We start from the raw sequence: 17831 nt of genomic DNA, 5'->3' as shown, positions 1-17831 counted from the left end.
CTCGTCTAACATCAAAAACATAGTAAATGGGACTGAATTGAAACTGATGGGTCTGAAATCACGTGATTGCGTGTGTTAATGCAACATCTACTTCCAATTGTCATTAGACCAGTCTTGCCGAAAAACATAATTATTGGACTAATTTTACAATATTTGTGTAATATGTAATTGTAATTTATTTAATTGCTTCTATGAAATGAAATTAGGTATATTGGCTAATCATAAAATTAATTTAAATAATATTTAATTTACCATTTAAAAAATAAATATTTAATCTAAATTTAAATTAAATAATATAATATATAAATTAATAAATACAATTTAAATAAATTAAATTAAATTAATTGAAAAAAAATAATAATTATTATAGTTTGGCGTCGGTTGTTAGGGGTATATGGCGTCGTTTATGGGGGCATTTTGCGTCGGTTATTCACTATGAACCGACGCTATAGGGTACATATGACATCGGTTAATATACAATAACTGACGCCATAGGGTACCCTTTAGCGTCAGTTTTTTCAATCCTACAACGTCGCCTCGATCAGTGTCGATAGCAAATTTTGCTAAAACCGACACTGAAAGACCTTAAAAACCGTCTCTAAATTAAGGGTATTTTTGTAGTAGTGACATAACATTATTTTAATTGAATACTTCTATAGTTTTAATGGTAAAATTATTTTAGTTAGAAATATTTAAGTTACTTTGAATTGTATGCCCTATCTTTCAGTGTTAGGAAATTGGCATAGCAAATATCAAAATTAATTAATGAAAAAGGGAGTCCCATTCTTAAGCAGCCCAAGCCCATCAAATATGTAGGCATAAATGACTCATGCTAATCTTTTTGGACTTCAGATGACTTTGTGTTCAACTAAATAGATTGATGGTCATCTAGTGCCATGTAGCAAATCAAGACTCCTCATAAGTATGGCTGAAGAAGACATCTCTGCATGACTATGGGATATCATGTTTCCCACTCTCCCCTCAAAGCTGACCAGTCTTCAACCCCACAACTTGATGCAACATGCAATATGGTCATGTTATTGTCATTTTCTCAACCAACTAAATGATACATGATGAAAATACTATTTTGGAGAGTAAAGTTTTACTATAAATAGCATTCTTTGGCATTGTGAATTTTATCAGATTTTAGAGTAGAAAAAAGACACTTTATCATTTTATTTTCTCTCTTATTACTATTTTATTTATGTTTACTTTAGTGACAAAAATGAGTGTATTAGAATAATAATATTAGTAAGATTAGAGTCTAGATATATATTTTACTTTTTATTCTTAGTATTATGCGTCATCTATGTATCCCATTTATTAAATTATTTTTATCTTCTAACTTTTCTTCCAAATTTAATAGTATTTTCATATATAAGTTCAATTATACCTTACTTATAATATTACTTTTGCCAGCATATTTTTGTACTAGCAGAAGTTTGGTTTGTGCTGGTAAAATAGAATTTACTTCTGATGTGTTGCCAAAAAGGGTTAGCAAATCAATGTTGGTATTAGAACTTTTGCCAGCACAAAATGAAAAGCGCGGGCAAAAATAACTTTTCCTTAGATTTTAGTCACTGATGTGCGCTGGTAAAACTTTGACCTTTTTGTCACCGCAGTTTGCGAAATGCACTGGTAAAAGTTATTTTTACCATCGGAGTAGCAAACTGTACTGGTAAATACTTTCGTTTCACATCAAAACCTAGTTTATCCAATTTTAGCATTCTCCAAACTCACTTTTCAGATTTTGAATTGGGATATAGAGCATGCAAAAGGTGATCAATCTTAAACATGTAATTAAACACATATATGGATAAATTGACAATCAAGAAAGAAGAAATGGTAATTATCATTAACCTAAAAAAATAATGTCAATCAACATTCATCATCTCCCCATGATAGGAGTTTAGTCCATAATCTCCATAATCAAATCCATAATTAAAGTTGAAACAGAAAATAACATAGAAAAATTAAGAGAGGAAAGTGTTTGAAGGAATCGATTGGGGTCACCACAAGCAGCTCTTGAAGTCCTCTCCTTTGATTTCAGGGCTCCAATTATGAATAATGATCAAAAATCACGAGCTTCCCTTTTAAATGACCCAAGTTTTCTCTTTAAATTTGTGAAATTACGAAACTGCCCATGTAGTCGTCAGGAAGGCTTCGCCACGACCACAAATTTCCCCAGTCACGATAGCAAGAGCATTCTCGACTTGGAAAAAAATTTTCCAAGTCTCGTCGCGGCGAAGGATACTGGGCTTAGGCAGAAAAGAACTTTGTATAGTTCTTTACCTCAACTTTTTCATCTGTTGTCTTTTATTTTTGTAAATACTTCCTTTGAACATTCGGGGACCTGAAACAAAAGAATCAAGCATTAAACAGCCTTAAAACTAAAAACAAAGATCAAAAACTATCCGAAAACACGATCCAAAACTTAGACTAAAATCAGCCTACAACCTCAAATATCATAACCTTTTTGCCAATAATAAATTAATATGTAGCATACTATATATATACACATTTATTTACATATACCCTACCTTATTTTATAAAATTTATAAACATGTTTGTATTGAATTTTGAAAGTGAGCTTCGGGAGGTGACACCATGCATGGGCCATGAGCAGTTGCTATTAATTGTTTAGTTGAGAATTAATGATTATAACTTTCAACCACAAAATGAATTAAATTATAAGACTGAGAGTAGATAAATATTTAATTTTATCATTAATTGTGAAAGTGACAACCTTAACTCCAGAAACTTAGAAAAGAAAATTCTACTTTTACAAACTGAATTTAGATATATCAGTAAGAGTATATATACATATGAGAAATGCTAGAGGGCAGTGGTGCCTAGCACTTTCCTATGTATCAATATCACTATTGTTGCAACTAAGTATCGGGTCCCATATAATATTTTTATATAATAGATTTTAGAGAGTATCGCTAACCAATCGCAACGCGACATATCGCAAAGGTGCTAGGCACCACTGATCCCTAATAGCAATGCTCTATATATATATAGATATGGTGAAGAAGATCCACATGAATTTTTTCTTCTTTTTTCTTAATACGTATACGTTACAACATCAAAATCAGAGTTTGAAGAAGAAGGTGAAGACGAGGACTGATCACAATTATAAACTCTATCAGTTAATAAATTTGACAGGTAATTTATAAAATAAAAATGATATATAACACTATGTACAAGAAAATGGTGTTTTAGGGGCGACATTAATAGGGGTGATAAAATGTCGCTCCTAATAACCCGTTATTAGCGGCAACTTTCTCATGTCGTTGCTAATAATTATCATCAATTTTTTTGATTTTAAGTTTCAAATTATTTAGGGGTGACATTTAATATTTGGGATTTTTTATTGTTATTTTTACACTTCAAAATAGTTTTTCTTGCATTTTTACGGAAATCTACAGAGCAACTTACGGAGTAACCTAAATTGCAACCAATATTCATATAACAACCCACATAAAAACTACCGGAGCAACCACGTCCAGAGCAACCCAAACCGTAAATTAAAAAATAGTATATAAATTAATTTCCCTTAATATTTTTATAGTGGTGACACATCGTCCCTAAAAATTGATTAAACAAATATTTTATTAAAAAATGTTATAAAATAAAATATATAAAAACTGGAAAAATCCAACACACAAAGAAGTTTTCTCTCTCCTAGCTCTTTCAGCTGTCTCGAGCCGGTACCATGGCGAAAATAAGGGCAAAGGTCCAAGGAAAGCTGAAAGTTTTTACTAAGAAGAAGAAAAAAGATCCTAATTCAACAGTTGATATGAAAAAAATTAAATCTATGGAGAAAATTATAGGTATTGAACCACTAGATCTCACAGATGAAGAAAATTGTGTTGTCTCACAAGGAACCTGCGAGGTCAGATCCTTTACGAGATGTCCTTCAGGCTCCTCTGTTTACGAAGTCCTCGATGAAATCGATCCTCTAGCAAGAAGATTCGATCATACTTTGCTTTCTTTATGGAAGCTAATCAAGAATGCTCGAATTCTTTATCTAAAGGTATGCCAGCTAATCCTCTAGTTCTATGATTTGGGAACATTATTCGAAATTTGGCATCTTCTTTTTGAAATTATGGAAAGGACAACAAGGTTAAGATAACTATGGATGATATTGAAGAGGACAATTTCTTTTGGAATTCTTCTATAGTGTGTTACGTTCTTGGAGCTAATCCACCCCTCTCTGTGCTTGAAAGCTCTACAAGACGACTATGGAAAGAAAAAATGGATAAGGTGGGTATGTTCACAAGACCACCGAGATCTTCGACTTAGCATTCATTTTGATAGCATTAAGGATAGAGAAGAAATACTCATGGGAGGGTACACTTTCTTCAACAAAAGGCCTGTCATCATGAAGGCTTCAGGTAGAGGTGTGCAGAAAGTCATCCAATCAAATTCCAACCAACCGATCCAATCTTAATCGATCTAATAGAATCGGATATCCAATCATAATTGGATCGGATCGGATGTTGGATGAGACATCTGATCCAATGATAACCGAACCGATCCAATCCAATATTATCAAATGTCCATCCAATCATATTTAATATTTATAATTTTATATATTTAATTATTTTATTTAATATTTTATTATCTATGTTAGATTATTAGGTTTTAAATTATATTTTTTCATAAATTTTTTTCTTTTTAATGAAATCAGCCTAAATAGTGGCTAAAATGGATTGGATTCATCCATGGGATCTATTGGATGGATCCAATCCAATCTAATAAAAAACCAGTTAAAGAATCCAATGGATGGAAGCGATCCAATCCAATACATCAATTGGATCGGATCGGATCAGATGACTCAATTCAATTGGATTGGATCGGATGGAAAAATTCAATATCCAATAAATAATTGGATTGGATCGGATGGGCCCAAATCTATTGGATGTGATCCAATGAACACCCCTAGCTTCAGATCCAAATATCAATTTCAAAAAGGAGATTATTAGAACAGTCCCAATTTTGGTTCAATTAAACAATCTTGAATTGAAATACTGGGCTAAAAAATCTTTGTTCAAGATTATTGGTCAAGTGGGAGAGTCTCTAATGGTTGATGATGTTACAAAATAGAGAGAGAGAGAGAGAGAGAGAGAGAGAGAGAGAGAGAGAGAGAGAGAGAGAGAGAGAGAGAGAGAGAGAGAGAGAGAGAGAGAGAGAGAGAGAGAGACAAACTTAATTCTTGAGAGTCCTTATTGAAGTCTCAATTCATCAAGAATTTCTAGGTACCATTTATTTTGAGAACAAATTTAGTTGTAATATACCTGTTGAAGTTTCTTAATTATGAGTGGAAACCAACCATTTGTGGCAATTGCAAAGGAGTTGGGCATGCTACTAATGATTGTCGTAGGAAAGAAGGGAGGAAACAAGAATGAGTGGTCAAAATGAAAGCGAAAAACCAGAGGTGCATGAAACTAGAACAAACCAAGCCTGCTCTAGGAGAATTCCAACCAGTTACTAAAGGGTGGAGGGTTTAAGCCAAAGAACCACAGGTCTACCTTGCCATTGTTAATTCTTTTCAAGCTTTAACTACTATTCGGACTGGAGAGAATCAGATTGAAGCCACATTTTAAGAGGAGTTCCTACAAGAGAAGGAAATGGACAATACAGGAGGGGCGTCCTCTTTCCAATGGATAAGATCATAAGATGGATCGTCCGAGAGATCAATGGCTAAACAAAATATAGTAAGCAATTTATTATTAGTTAGAAAGTTGGTCTTGTTGGTCTTCTTTGGAGCTTTATATATGGACATGTGCTCCGGGTGGTGCATTACATCAAATTTAATGTGGCACAAAGGTGGGAGAATCATAGTAGTTTAGAATCCGTTACATTTTAATGTAAATATTTTGAGCTGCTCAAGCCAACTTATATACACTTATTTGTTGCAACTGTTGACAATAAGCATAGTTTTTATGTTACCTTTATTTATGGCTTTAATGATGAAGATTGAAGGAAGAATTTATGGAAAAGTTTACAAGATCTTGCAAGTGGTGATCCTTGGATCGTACTTGGAGATTTTATTGATATTTTAAACAAAGATGAAAAGAATAGGAGACAGAGTTAAGCATAGTTCAATATTATGGGAGCTTCTTCACTTGGAGCAATGAACAGTATGCTTCAAACAAAATTTATTCCAAGATCGATGGAGTTTTAGCAAACTATTAATGATTTATGTTAAAAGAAATTTTTGAGTAAGAATTTTAAATTTTTTGGTAATTAATAATATGTAGTAAATATTTTCCATTTAAAATAATTTAGAAAATTTAATAGTGTACCTTATCTGTTTTGACATTTAAAATAATTTTTTAGTCTTTTTTTTTTCATTAGTTGTAGTTATATCCTACTAAATTTAACACGCCGAAGATGGGGTTCATACAGTCTATTACATACGTACGTGATTATTTTATTTTATACGCGTCTGAAATAGACTATTTACTTTCTATATTATATATTATTCTAAATTTTTAAAAATTTTATAAGATACCTAAAATAATTAAAACATATAGAACAATGCAAAAAAAAAAATAGGATTAACATTTTTTGTTGATACCGAAACAGTCTGAGATGCAAACTCGACCCCAAACTAAAACAAGCTAAGCACGCGCATAGAACTCACCCATGCAGCTATCTTTTCAATAATTTAATTTCCTCATTAATTGTGAAAGTGGCAAGCTCTTCGATCCAAAAACCTATATATCCCCACACCTAAAAAAGAAATTTCATATGTAATAATAGCACAAAAAAGGAAAAATAAATATATTAGAAGGGGGGAAAACATAATTTGAAAAGAAATTAAAAGAAAATATAAAAAACTTAACTTTTTTTTAGTTTTGACAAAAAAAAAATAACAATATTACAAAAATATACTTTAGCTGGCCAAATAAACAAATGTACAACCCAAATAAAAAAAATTACACCAATACCACTTACACACACCTTTAACCCAGGATCCATGCTTTCTGGGCAACTATCATCCAACCATCGTGCAACTACGCAGCAACCCAAGACAAACGAAATAAAAATTCAACCAGAAAGAGAACCACCATTAATTCTGGCGAATTCACCTGAGAAGACAACCAGAATCAATCAAAATAAGGGTTGTTTCGAATTCATAGAAAAAAGTGTAGAAAAACTACTACGAAACTAAAATTCAACTGGAAATCCATTTTAATTTGCATAAAACTAATGTCTAGACTCCAATTTTTAGATCTATGAAAGGCATATCTCAAAAAGTTGAATTGGAGTTCCCAAATAATCTAACTCAAGTATAATAAAAAAAATAACATCAATACTATAGTAAAATATTTATCTTGGTGTATTTTTGTTGTTTTCTAAATATCTAATGGTGAATTTGTTCATATTAAATCATAAACAGACATGTAGATAGAGTTACGTACGTGAAAACAATGTTCTGATTTTTAATGTATCACAACAGTTGCATTATAGCTGCACAAATATTTTGCTAACAGTTATTTTGTCTGATTGAAACCTTCGTCTGATGCAACCTTCGGCCAACCACCCAGAAACTTTTGTCTAATTGAAACTTTCATCTGATGCAACCTTCGGCCAACCATCCTGCAACTATCGTCAAATGCAACTATCGCGCAACCACACAGCAACTACTCTGCAACCATCATCTGATTGTGTAAGTGATGATAGTGTATTTTGGTAATTAAAATTACATAAAAAGTATAGATGTTGACTTTACCTATAGAAATATTTTTGTAAATAAAATGTTCATTTATATTTTCTATGTAATAATTTTTATTTTTAAAAAATTAGAAAAAAATAATTGTAGGAGACCAAAGCCACCCCACCCTCTAATGTACCTCTGTCTTGATTACATCGATTATCGTACGGACGCTAACTATTAAGGTCGGCTATTAAAGACTTCACCAAATTAATAACTAATTAATGTACGTGGCAAAAATAATAATAAAGACCACACACGTATTAAAGTTATGAAATGCCACGTATACAGAAATTGATATAAATTGTATATATATTTATATACACATACTCATGGTTTCACATATGACTAAAAATATATAATAGTGGTATACTATAGTTATAGTGGAATATAAAGAAAGAAGGTTGATTAGAAAAATGTGGCGATTGAAGATAGCAAATGAGGATGGAATTAGTGAGAACAAATATTTATACAGCACAAATAATTTTGTAGGGAGACAAATATGGGAGTACCATGCAGACGCTGGTACTCCCGAAGACCGAGCGGCTGTAGAAGCTGCTCGTCTTAATTTCTACAACCATCGGTTTCGAGTCAAGCCTAGCAGTGACCTTCTTTGGCGAATGCAGGTCTAATATTTTACTTTTAATTATTTTACTTAAGAGTTTCAATAGTTACATATTATAAGTCAAACCTTTTTATTATATTAATTTATACAGTTTTTGAAAGAGAAAAACTTCAAACAAAGAATTGGTGGTATTAAAATTGAAGATAATGAGAGGATCTCATATGAAAAGGCAACGATTACATTGAAGAGAGCTGTGCATTTTGTTTCTGCTTTGCAAGCTAGTGATGGACATTGGCCAGCTGAGAATACTGGCATATTATTCTTCCTTCCTCCATTGGTAATATTATTATATCTATAATAAATACTTTTTGTTATGATTTTATAAATATATAATATAAACTATATGATAATAAACTTTTTCATATTTATGTAGGTTATGTGTCTTTATATTACGGGTCATCTTAATACCATATTTAGCGATGAGCATCGCAAAGAAATGCTTCGTTACATGTACTATCATCAGGTACATAAATACTAAAGAGATAAGGATAACTCCGAAACTAATTAAACCTTAGATAGCAACAAAATTATTGGATCATTTTCAAAAAAAAATATATATCATTTTTATTTTATTTTTTTGGTTTTTGGATCCCTAAGCTGGGTGGGCCGAGGCCTAGCTCGGCTTAGCTCAAGTTCGGTCCTAATTTCTATGAGTTAACAAAAGCTTAATATATATGTAAGAATTTTTTTTGTATTCAATTAATTAATGTGTGCAGAACAAAGATGGTGGATGGGGATTACACATAGAGGGCCATAGCACCATGTTTTGCACAACTCTTAACTACATTTGTATGAGAATTCTTGGAGAAGGGCCAGATGGAGGACAAGACAATGCTTGTGCAAGAGCAAGACAATGGATTCTTGACCATGGTGGTGTAACATATATACCCTCTTGGGGAAAGACTTGGCTTTCGGTATTATATATATTCTCTTAATATTAAAATATAGAGTAATTTGCAATGTAAATACATAAGTTTAACTTGCAGTTGCACTGTTGCTGATAAATACTTAAGTTTAATTTTTGATGGTAATATAACATGAGTTATAATTTTTGAACTTCAGTAGGTATCTAACTGTTAAATGTATGTCAATGGTCACATGATAGTCTTGATTGGTCCAGGTCATTAAATTTTTATTTTTCATCTAAATTTTTTTTAAATATACCAATAAGAAAATAACACGTTCACATTGACTTGACACTTAACGGTCAGGTACCTACAGAAGTTCTAAAAATATAACTTAAGCATTGTAAGGGTAAAATTTACAATTAGATCTTAGCCCAACTTAATGATCCCATAAACCGTGGATGAAAAATATTAGGTTATCTATACAAGTCACTCCTTTCGTCGTGAGCTGTACAAGAGGACCCAATAGCCCAAATTCTAGAATAGGCCTTAGAAAAATTGCAATATATGTGGTTTGTACAACCGATTCCCAATTATGGGTTGTACAACCCACAACAATTCTTTAAACATATTTAGACCTACAATACGATCCAAAGATGGTAAGCCTAAATACATCAATTCTTTTTTAAATATATAATGACTGTGGTAGCCCATGAAGTAAGTTGGACAACCCATTAAGACCAAGATTTAGCCTCATAATAGTCATGCACACGAGAGCAGTGGACTACACTACTCCAAGATGGTTACTGTAATGTCCCCGCTTCAAGCCTCCATTAGGTCCTTACACCCACGGAATGAATGGCTCTTATACACGAGTACGTCACTTTGGCTGCTTCATGGACTGATGACTGACCCTACATACTAACACGAGTGTTTCCAGCGTGCTTTGTCCTCACTCGCACGCTTCTTGGGAAAACTTCCCAGGAGGTCACCTATCCTGAAATTGCTCCAGGTCAAGCACGCTTAACTGTGGAGTTCTTTCGTGATGGGCTACCGAAAAACAAGATGCACCTTGGTTATATAGGTAGTACCAATCAATCCATTTAAGCCCTCTTTCAACTGTGTAGTCCCATACCTACACACTCTCAGAATCATCCCACTTGACCTTTCCCAGGCGATGTGGGATTGCACAGCTTACCCAGTATTTCCCCTTACGGATCACGGGACTACTGACTGTCACAGTTACAACCACCTACTATTCTAGGTCATGGATCGGTATCTGCGAGAAAGTGGGTGTACAACCCACAACGATAGGTTAACACATTTGAATCATGGAGCATGATGACTATTCTACCCTTCAACTGAACTACAATAAGGTTTGATCCCTTATATAAGGGTACGTAAGCAACTTGAGAAGGGATCTAGAACTCTCTACAGAGAATACACCCTAACACAAGCTCAATTCCAAACTTCTCACTCAATTCCCGCTCAAACCACCGTCTATTGTCTCCACAACCGCAACGTGAAAAGGTTACTCACAGTTGTTGGCAGTCTCGTCACATTTTTACTCTCAACAAGTATTATTATCGCAAAAAATTAAGCTTAGCTATTTATCTGCAACTATAAGAGTTAAACTTAATTATTTACGCTATAAATTACTCTAAAATATATATACACACTTGATTATTGATTTTACTTTATAATTAACAATAAACTATGCTTTCCATCACTTTTTCTCTTCATCATTTTATTTGTAGATACTCGGTCTTTTCGATTGGGTTGGATGCAATCCAATGCCTCCTGAATTTTGGATTCTTCCTCCCTTTCTTCCCATACACCCAGGTTTGCATATAATTTTATTATGTCATGTATAATATAGAATAATTCACAATAAAATTCTAAAATGTTATACAATAAAATTCTGTATTTTTAAACTAGTGCAGCTAAATTGTGGTGTAATTCTCGAATGGTTTATATGCCTATGTCATACTTATATGGAAAAAGATTTGTGGGTCCAATCACACCTCTTATTTTGCAATTGAGAGAAGAACTTCATACTCAACCTTATGATGAAATAAATTGGAGAAAAGTTCGCCATTTTTGTGCCAAGGTAATAAAATTTTAAAAAAACATTACAAAAATTGTAGCCTAGTTTCAAAAATCTATATATTTATAGAATTTTTTTGTACATGTTTAAATAATTAATTTGGGTGTATTTTGTTATACATATAGGAGGATGTATACTATTCACATCCTTGGGTACAAGATTTGATTTGGGATAGTCTCCATATATTTCTTGAGCCTCTTGTTACTCGTTGGCCCTTAAACAAATTGATTAGAGAAAGAGCCCTTCAAAAAACTATGGATCACATTCATTACGAGGATGAAAATAGTCGATATATCACACTCGGATGTGTACAAAAGGTGATATACATATATATTATATAGGATAAATACTATTTTGAAGATTGTATTTCGCGAAAGATACAAATTGAATCATCTGTTTTGTTAAATAAAAATTCGAACACTATGTTTTTCAAAATATAAAATAATATTCTGAACTCAAATATTTTTATTAATTTTTTTTAATATATGTACGAACAAATGCTCATGGTTATATTATTATGTTTTAATTTGATAAAAAATTAAGTTCGAGACTTTATTTGTACCATTTTGAAAATATAAACTACTATGATAATGTAACTAACTAAATAGTTACACTATCTAAGTTTTTTTTTAATGCATACACTATCTTAGTTTATTATATGCTAACATTGGATTTCAATATATATACATATATATATATATAGGTGTTGTGTATGCTTGCTTGTTGGGTAGAAGATCCAAATGGGGACTATTTTAAGAAACACCTAGCTAGAATCCCAGATTTTATGTGGATTGCTGAGGATGGAATGAAAATGCAGGTAACTTTATTATAAATTGGTTAATATTTAATATACATTGTAATAATTAAGTGTATATGTAATTTGCATGGGTATATGTAGCTAATAATATTACTCTACAAATAAATTGTCTATTAATTAATTATTTACCATGGATTTTTCAGACATTTGGTAGTCAATCGTGGGACACTAGTTTTGCCATTCAGGCATTGCTTGATAGTGATCTTGTTGATGAAATTGGACCAACACTTGCAAGAGGTCATCACTTCATTAAAAATTCCCAGGTACATATATAAATACAATTAAAAATTAGTGTCTAGTATCTTTTTACGTGTCAATATTGCTATTAGTCCTATTAGAGTTGGTCTCATATTACTAATGTGTGGAAATAAATTGTCATGTATAAGATGAATGAACTATTTCATTATTTCTAATTAATTTTGAGATGAAACCTCATTCACCACATGTAACACCCCGATTTCCCGAGATGTCACATAGGGTAGTCCGTATAAAACAATTTAATAAGATAAAGACAATCAAATACTTCTTTATTGAAAAATATCCAAGCATGAGATCTCATTGTTTAAAACAAAATACTTTTAGTACTGTAAACTTAAATAAGAACTAGTTAAGTCAAAATAATAGTTCCAAAATGTTTAGCAGTTAAAAAACATTAAAAGCAAAATACTGTGCCAGCCCCCTAACATGTGGTCCACGCCTCGAGCTCTTCATTCTCACTGCTTAGCCTTACCCTTACCTGCACACAGAGTACCCGTGAGCTAACGCCCAGTAAGAAGAGCTATGTAGGACATAACCCTCCTAACTAGTTACTTGACATAATTTACTCTTTAATATTAATCAACAGTAATTCACATTCCATAAATATATCCACAACGCATGTTGTTCTCACATGCACACATCAAGTCTCATACCGCACATTATACTCACGTACGATAATCAACTATTCTCTCATGTTGATCAGACATGAGGTAACCTACCCTGCCTTGTGTTATTCTCACACTTGGCATCCAACAGGGTAATTAATTACCATAAGTTGTACTCACCCATGATAATGTTATAACCTGCAAGTGTTATGCTCACACAAGCAGCAAGACCCTAATATTATTCTCATGCTAACGATGCTCACAAAATATAAGGAAATCACAACACAATCAAATTAAATAGCCACCCATCCCAAGTTGTATGCATAACATACACCCTGTGTACAGATGTCCACTCTTCTTACCTCAGTTGCTAAGACCACACTTGCTACCTCGAGCACCTCAACGAATTTCCTTGTTGAGAACAAGATCCTAAACATTCATTAACACAACAATACACTCAAAATACATTCAAGTATGAATCTCTAAACTCATACAGAAACTTACGTAAAAATACGTAACACATAGGTCCATTTCACTTGCATGACACACCATACATAAGCATTTATTATTTTGATTCACACAAACATATTGCATGGACTCAAACAAACATTCTTAACGTAAAACATGAATTCATACAACACATTTTTACGTAAAATTTACTAAAATACCCTTTCGGAGTTAGCGGATATTACACCACATTCTTCAGAGTTGTATTATTTACTATAATTTACGTAAAATTTTAAAGGTAAAAGATAATCCTTCTGGTAACTTCAAAAGCATGTATCGTCACATTTCTAAAGGATCCTGGACATTTTCCGATCAAGATCAAGGTTGGCAAGTATCTGATTCCACTGCAGAAAATTTAAAGGTAAATTTGGTATTTAAATCATAATTTAAGTATCATTTATTAATAATACTGTTTCCATAATTAATTTAATATTTTTATTTTTGACATATATATCTCTATGCCTCAATTCCTAACTCTACTTTATATGTATATTTCCAGTGTTGTCTTTCTCTCTCATTGTTACCAATAAAAATTGTTGGTGAGAAAATTGAACTTGAGCGTCTTTATGATTCTGTTAATCTTTTACTCTCTTTACAGGTAATAATTTTTCATAACAATGATATGTATTTGTTTTCTTTAGCTTATAATTTTCATAAAATATTGAAAAAATTGAATTAAATGGGTGTATCGATACATCTATTTTTAGTAGTACACCGTTTGAAACCCTAGAATTATATAATTAACATAATTTACTTGCTTGCTAGAGGAAAAACGGTGGTTTAACTGTTTGGGAGCGAGCAGTAGGACAAGAGTGGATGGAGGTATAGAATTGACTTTTATTATAGGATAAATAATATATAATTAGTATTTTTGTTTCTTGAACTTTTTATATTATTAAGTTATATATCTTTTAAGATTACTGCTCGTAAGTAATACTCTACGAAATATAACATTCACATTAAAATGATCCCTTCATCACACTGTACAATTTTTTCGTGAAATAAGTGACGACGTGAAGAATAGTTAATGAATGGGTGCAAATTATATACTTCATATACTTTTTACAATTCACCATATCACTCGTTTTATGAAAAAATTGAATAAAATGTGATGAAAGAGTCACGTTAATATTGTAAACATTATATTTCTAGTGGTATTATTTACAAATTGTATATATTGAGAGACACAACTTAATAGTGTAAAAAGTTCATAGATAAAAATACTAATTATTTTAAATATTTTGATTAAATAATTTTGAAAAAGTCTAACTCAATATTTGTGTTTGGTAATTAATTTGAATGCAATTCAAAATTTGATTAGATATTGAATCCAAGTGAATTTGCTGAGGGAATTGTGATTGAGCATGAATATGTGGAATGCACTTCTTCAGCAATCCAAGCACTTGTTTTGTTTAAGAGTTTATATCCAAACCACAAGAAATATGAAATTCAAAATTTTATAACAAAGGCTGTACATTTCATTGAGCACTCACAGCTTCCTGATGGTTCATGGTAATATTAATTCCCCTTAATTTTCCTACCTATATATTTATATATATATATATAGGTACACTCTTAATTAATGGGATTACTCATGAATGGGTAATATTAGAAAAAATTGAGCTTTTATGATTCTTTTTTTATTTAAATAGAAAATTTTCTTATTTTTACATTATTTGGGCTGAGGTTGTTCCATCAGCTAATAAAAAAAAATCGCAAAAAATTGATAAAAAAAAAAATGAGTTTGACTTAAATATTTTTTATACAAACATATTTTTGATATAGTGTGAAAAGATGTATTTTTTAATATTTTATTTAATTAAATAGCTAAATTAAACATAGAAATATAAATTTATCTTTTATTATTCGCTATCGAACCAAAATTTAATTATTTAATATTTTTAAAATTAATATTTATAGTTAAATTTGTTTAGTACCGATTAATAGATTATACCCATTAAGAAGTGTTCCATATATATATAATGTATTATATAACGTCTTTTTTATTAAAAAAAAACCAAGAAATTAATTAATAAAAATACTGTTTCAAACTCTCTACATTTTAGTATCCTGCAGAGTTGAGCATAAATTAAAAAAAAAAAAAAAATTTAATGACATTTCTTAAACATGATGATATTTGATTTTAGGTATGGAAATTGGGGAATTTGTTTCACATATGCAACATGGTTTGCAATTAAAGGATTAGCAGTTGCTGGGAAGACTTACAATAATAGTGAAACCATTCGTAAAGCACTTCACTTCTTACTAAGAACACAAAACAAGGATGGTGGTTGGGGTGAAAGTTATCTTTCATGTCCAAATAAGGTAATTAATTAAATTAATGATGATATTATAATTACAAGTAATTAATTGAATAACTTGTTCATTGATTTCATGATGTAGGAATATGTATCTCTTGAAGAAAATGGATCAAATTTGGTACAAACTTCTTGGGCTATGATGGGTCTAATTTATGGAGGACAAGCAGAAAGAGATCCAACACCTCTTCACAAGGCAGCAAAATTAATAATCAATTCTCAATTGGATGATGGTGATTTCCCTCAGCAAGGAATAACAGGAGTTTTTATGAAGAATTGTATGCTACATTATGCAATGTATAGAAACATTTTCCCGCTCTGGGCTCTTGCAGAATATCGTAAACGAGTTCTATGCTAATTCAAGGTGATGATGGAGACTATTTACTGAGATTTTCGAAAACTAAATTAAAAGAAAGATTAGAGCTAAAGAAAGGATTATAATAAAATAAACAAATAATTTTTACGTGGTCAGGTATTAATGAACTTTAGTCCACGAGAAAATTGTATTCAACTGTGTAATAATCGTGTTTTACAGCTTTTCTCTCAAGAATATTCTCTATAAACTCTAAGTATGTGAACCCATTTACAGGTGATGGTAAGGTCCTATTTATAGGTTGTCATTCATTACGGGTCGGACAGATCTGATCTTGATTAGGGTTTGTACGTATGTGTAAAATATTAGCCCATTGATGGGAAAAATACAAGATATAGGCTTGATAATAGGTGTATTGGGCATGGTAGGTTAATTAGGCCTAACCCTTGAAAGTTGTAGTCATTACTATTCATGCTACTATTCACAGTGAAAGGAAGCGAGTGAGCTTTCATTTGGTGCATGGGGAAAGGTTGTGTCAGAGTAGTGGAAGTGTAATCCTAAGAGAGATTACACATTTTTTTCCATGAGCCTTTATGCGAGTTGGTAGAGGGGATAAACCTCCAAATTTTTTAGGATTGTATTAAAGGTGTGACACGCAAGCATTTTTCGAAATGATATACATTGTCTTATATGTTCCTTTGACTTCCTCTCCCCGATTACCTTTGGGAAGGCATCCCTTCGGATTAGGGTTCCCTGAAGACCTCAAGTTGCTGATGCAATATTGTTTGTTCTAGGAATGGAATATCTTTCGAGAATATTAAAAAAGATTGGGGTTAAAGAGGATTTTAAGTTTCATGATAGATGTAAAGAACTTGAACTTAATCACTTGTACGCTTTGCGGTTGATGTCTTATTATTTTGCAAAGATGATTTTATATCCATCTATCGCATGCTTTAAGGTTTGAAAGTTTTTTATAAAACATTGTATTTACACACCTAAATAAAGCGAAGTTTGTTGTATATTGTTCAGGAATGGAGTTGCAGGGAAGTTCAACAAGTTCTAGATTTCTCATGGGCTATTCTAAGAGTGAAATGTAATTTAAGTATTCGGGGGTTCCAATCTGTTCAAAAAGGCTACCTAGAACCGATTCTGAGGTTCTAGAGAATAAAATGAGTAAGTGAATTAGAACATGGAGCACATGCAATCTGTCTTTTGCAAGAAGAGCTACTTTAGTCAATTCAGTTTTGGTGGACCAGGTGAAAAGGAATGGAGCGAAGTTTGCTTACAAAAATCAGCATGTGGACTTGGATTTAGAGACTTTAATTTCATAGGACACAGTCATTATTGGAAAGTATATATGGATCATTGCAACTGAACAAGATAATTTATCGATCAAATTAACAGATCTATAATGTGTACTTAGGTACGTGACACGAATTGGCGAGTTTATAAGGTCCCAACCACTAGTAGTTGGTACTGGCGTGAAATAGTATCAATCAAGGATCAATTTAAGAGTTTCATTAATATTCAAAGTTTTATGTCCAAGCGTATCAAATAAGTTGGGGTTATGCAAACTTGAGGCTAATTAGAACTGAAAAACCGTGTTTTTGCAAATGTCAGTTGTATATAAGAAAATATAAAAACTGTACGCGTTTGCGACGAAAAATAATTCTCGCTACAAAGAAAACCGAACAGTGTAATATATAA

At 31.9% G+C, this 17831-nt stretch overlaps 1 protein-coding gene across 3 annotated transcripts; it reads left to right on the top strand.

The window, feature by feature from the left end:
- Nucleotides 1-8067: 8067 nt before the first annotated feature.
- LOC115719749 (beta-amyrin synthase-like) lies at nucleotides 8068-17143 on the top strand. 3 transcript variants are annotated; one of them, XM_061116835.1, is made up of 16 exons: nucleotides 8070-8355; nucleotides 8446-8631; nucleotides 8728-8817; nucleotides 9071-9268; nucleotides 10957-11041; nucleotides 11143-11309; nucleotides 11432-11623; nucleotides 12010-12123; nucleotides 12267-12386; nucleotides 13732-13854; nucleotides 13993-14091; nucleotides 14259-14315; nucleotides 14815-15005; nucleotides 15641-15818; nucleotides 15897-16175; nucleotides 16401-17143. In XM_061116835.1, the coding sequence occupies exons 1-15, from the start codon at nucleotides 8146-8148 to the stop codon at nucleotides 16167-16169; spliced, it is 2283 nt and encodes a 760-aa protein (XP_060972818.1). In that variant the 5' UTR covers nucleotides 8070-8145; the 3' UTR covers nucleotides 16170-16175; nucleotides 16401-17143. The 3 variants fall into 3 exon arrangements, 2 of the variants coding, with proteins under 2 accessions (XP_060972818.1, XP_030504787.2); XM_030648927.2 differs by lacking the exon at nucleotides 16401-17143 and having other exon boundaries at nucleotides 15897-16393; XR_009688179.1 differs by lacking the exons at nucleotides 14815-15005; nucleotides 16401-17143 and having other exon boundaries at nucleotides 8068-8355; nucleotides 15897-16035.
- Nucleotides 17144-17831: the final 688 nt, after the last annotated feature.

Source organism: Cannabis sativa, chromosome 6, assembly GCF_029168945.1.
Source record: "Cannabis sativa cultivar Pink pepper isolate KNU-18-1 chromosome 6, ASM2916894v1, whole genome shotgun sequence".
Lineage (NCBI taxonomy): Eukaryota > Viridiplantae > Streptophyta > Magnoliopsida > Rosales > Cannabaceae > Cannabis > Cannabis sativa.
The sequence above is the reverse complement of the archived record's forward strand: the minus strand, read 5'-3'. Positions and strand labels throughout refer to the sequence as shown.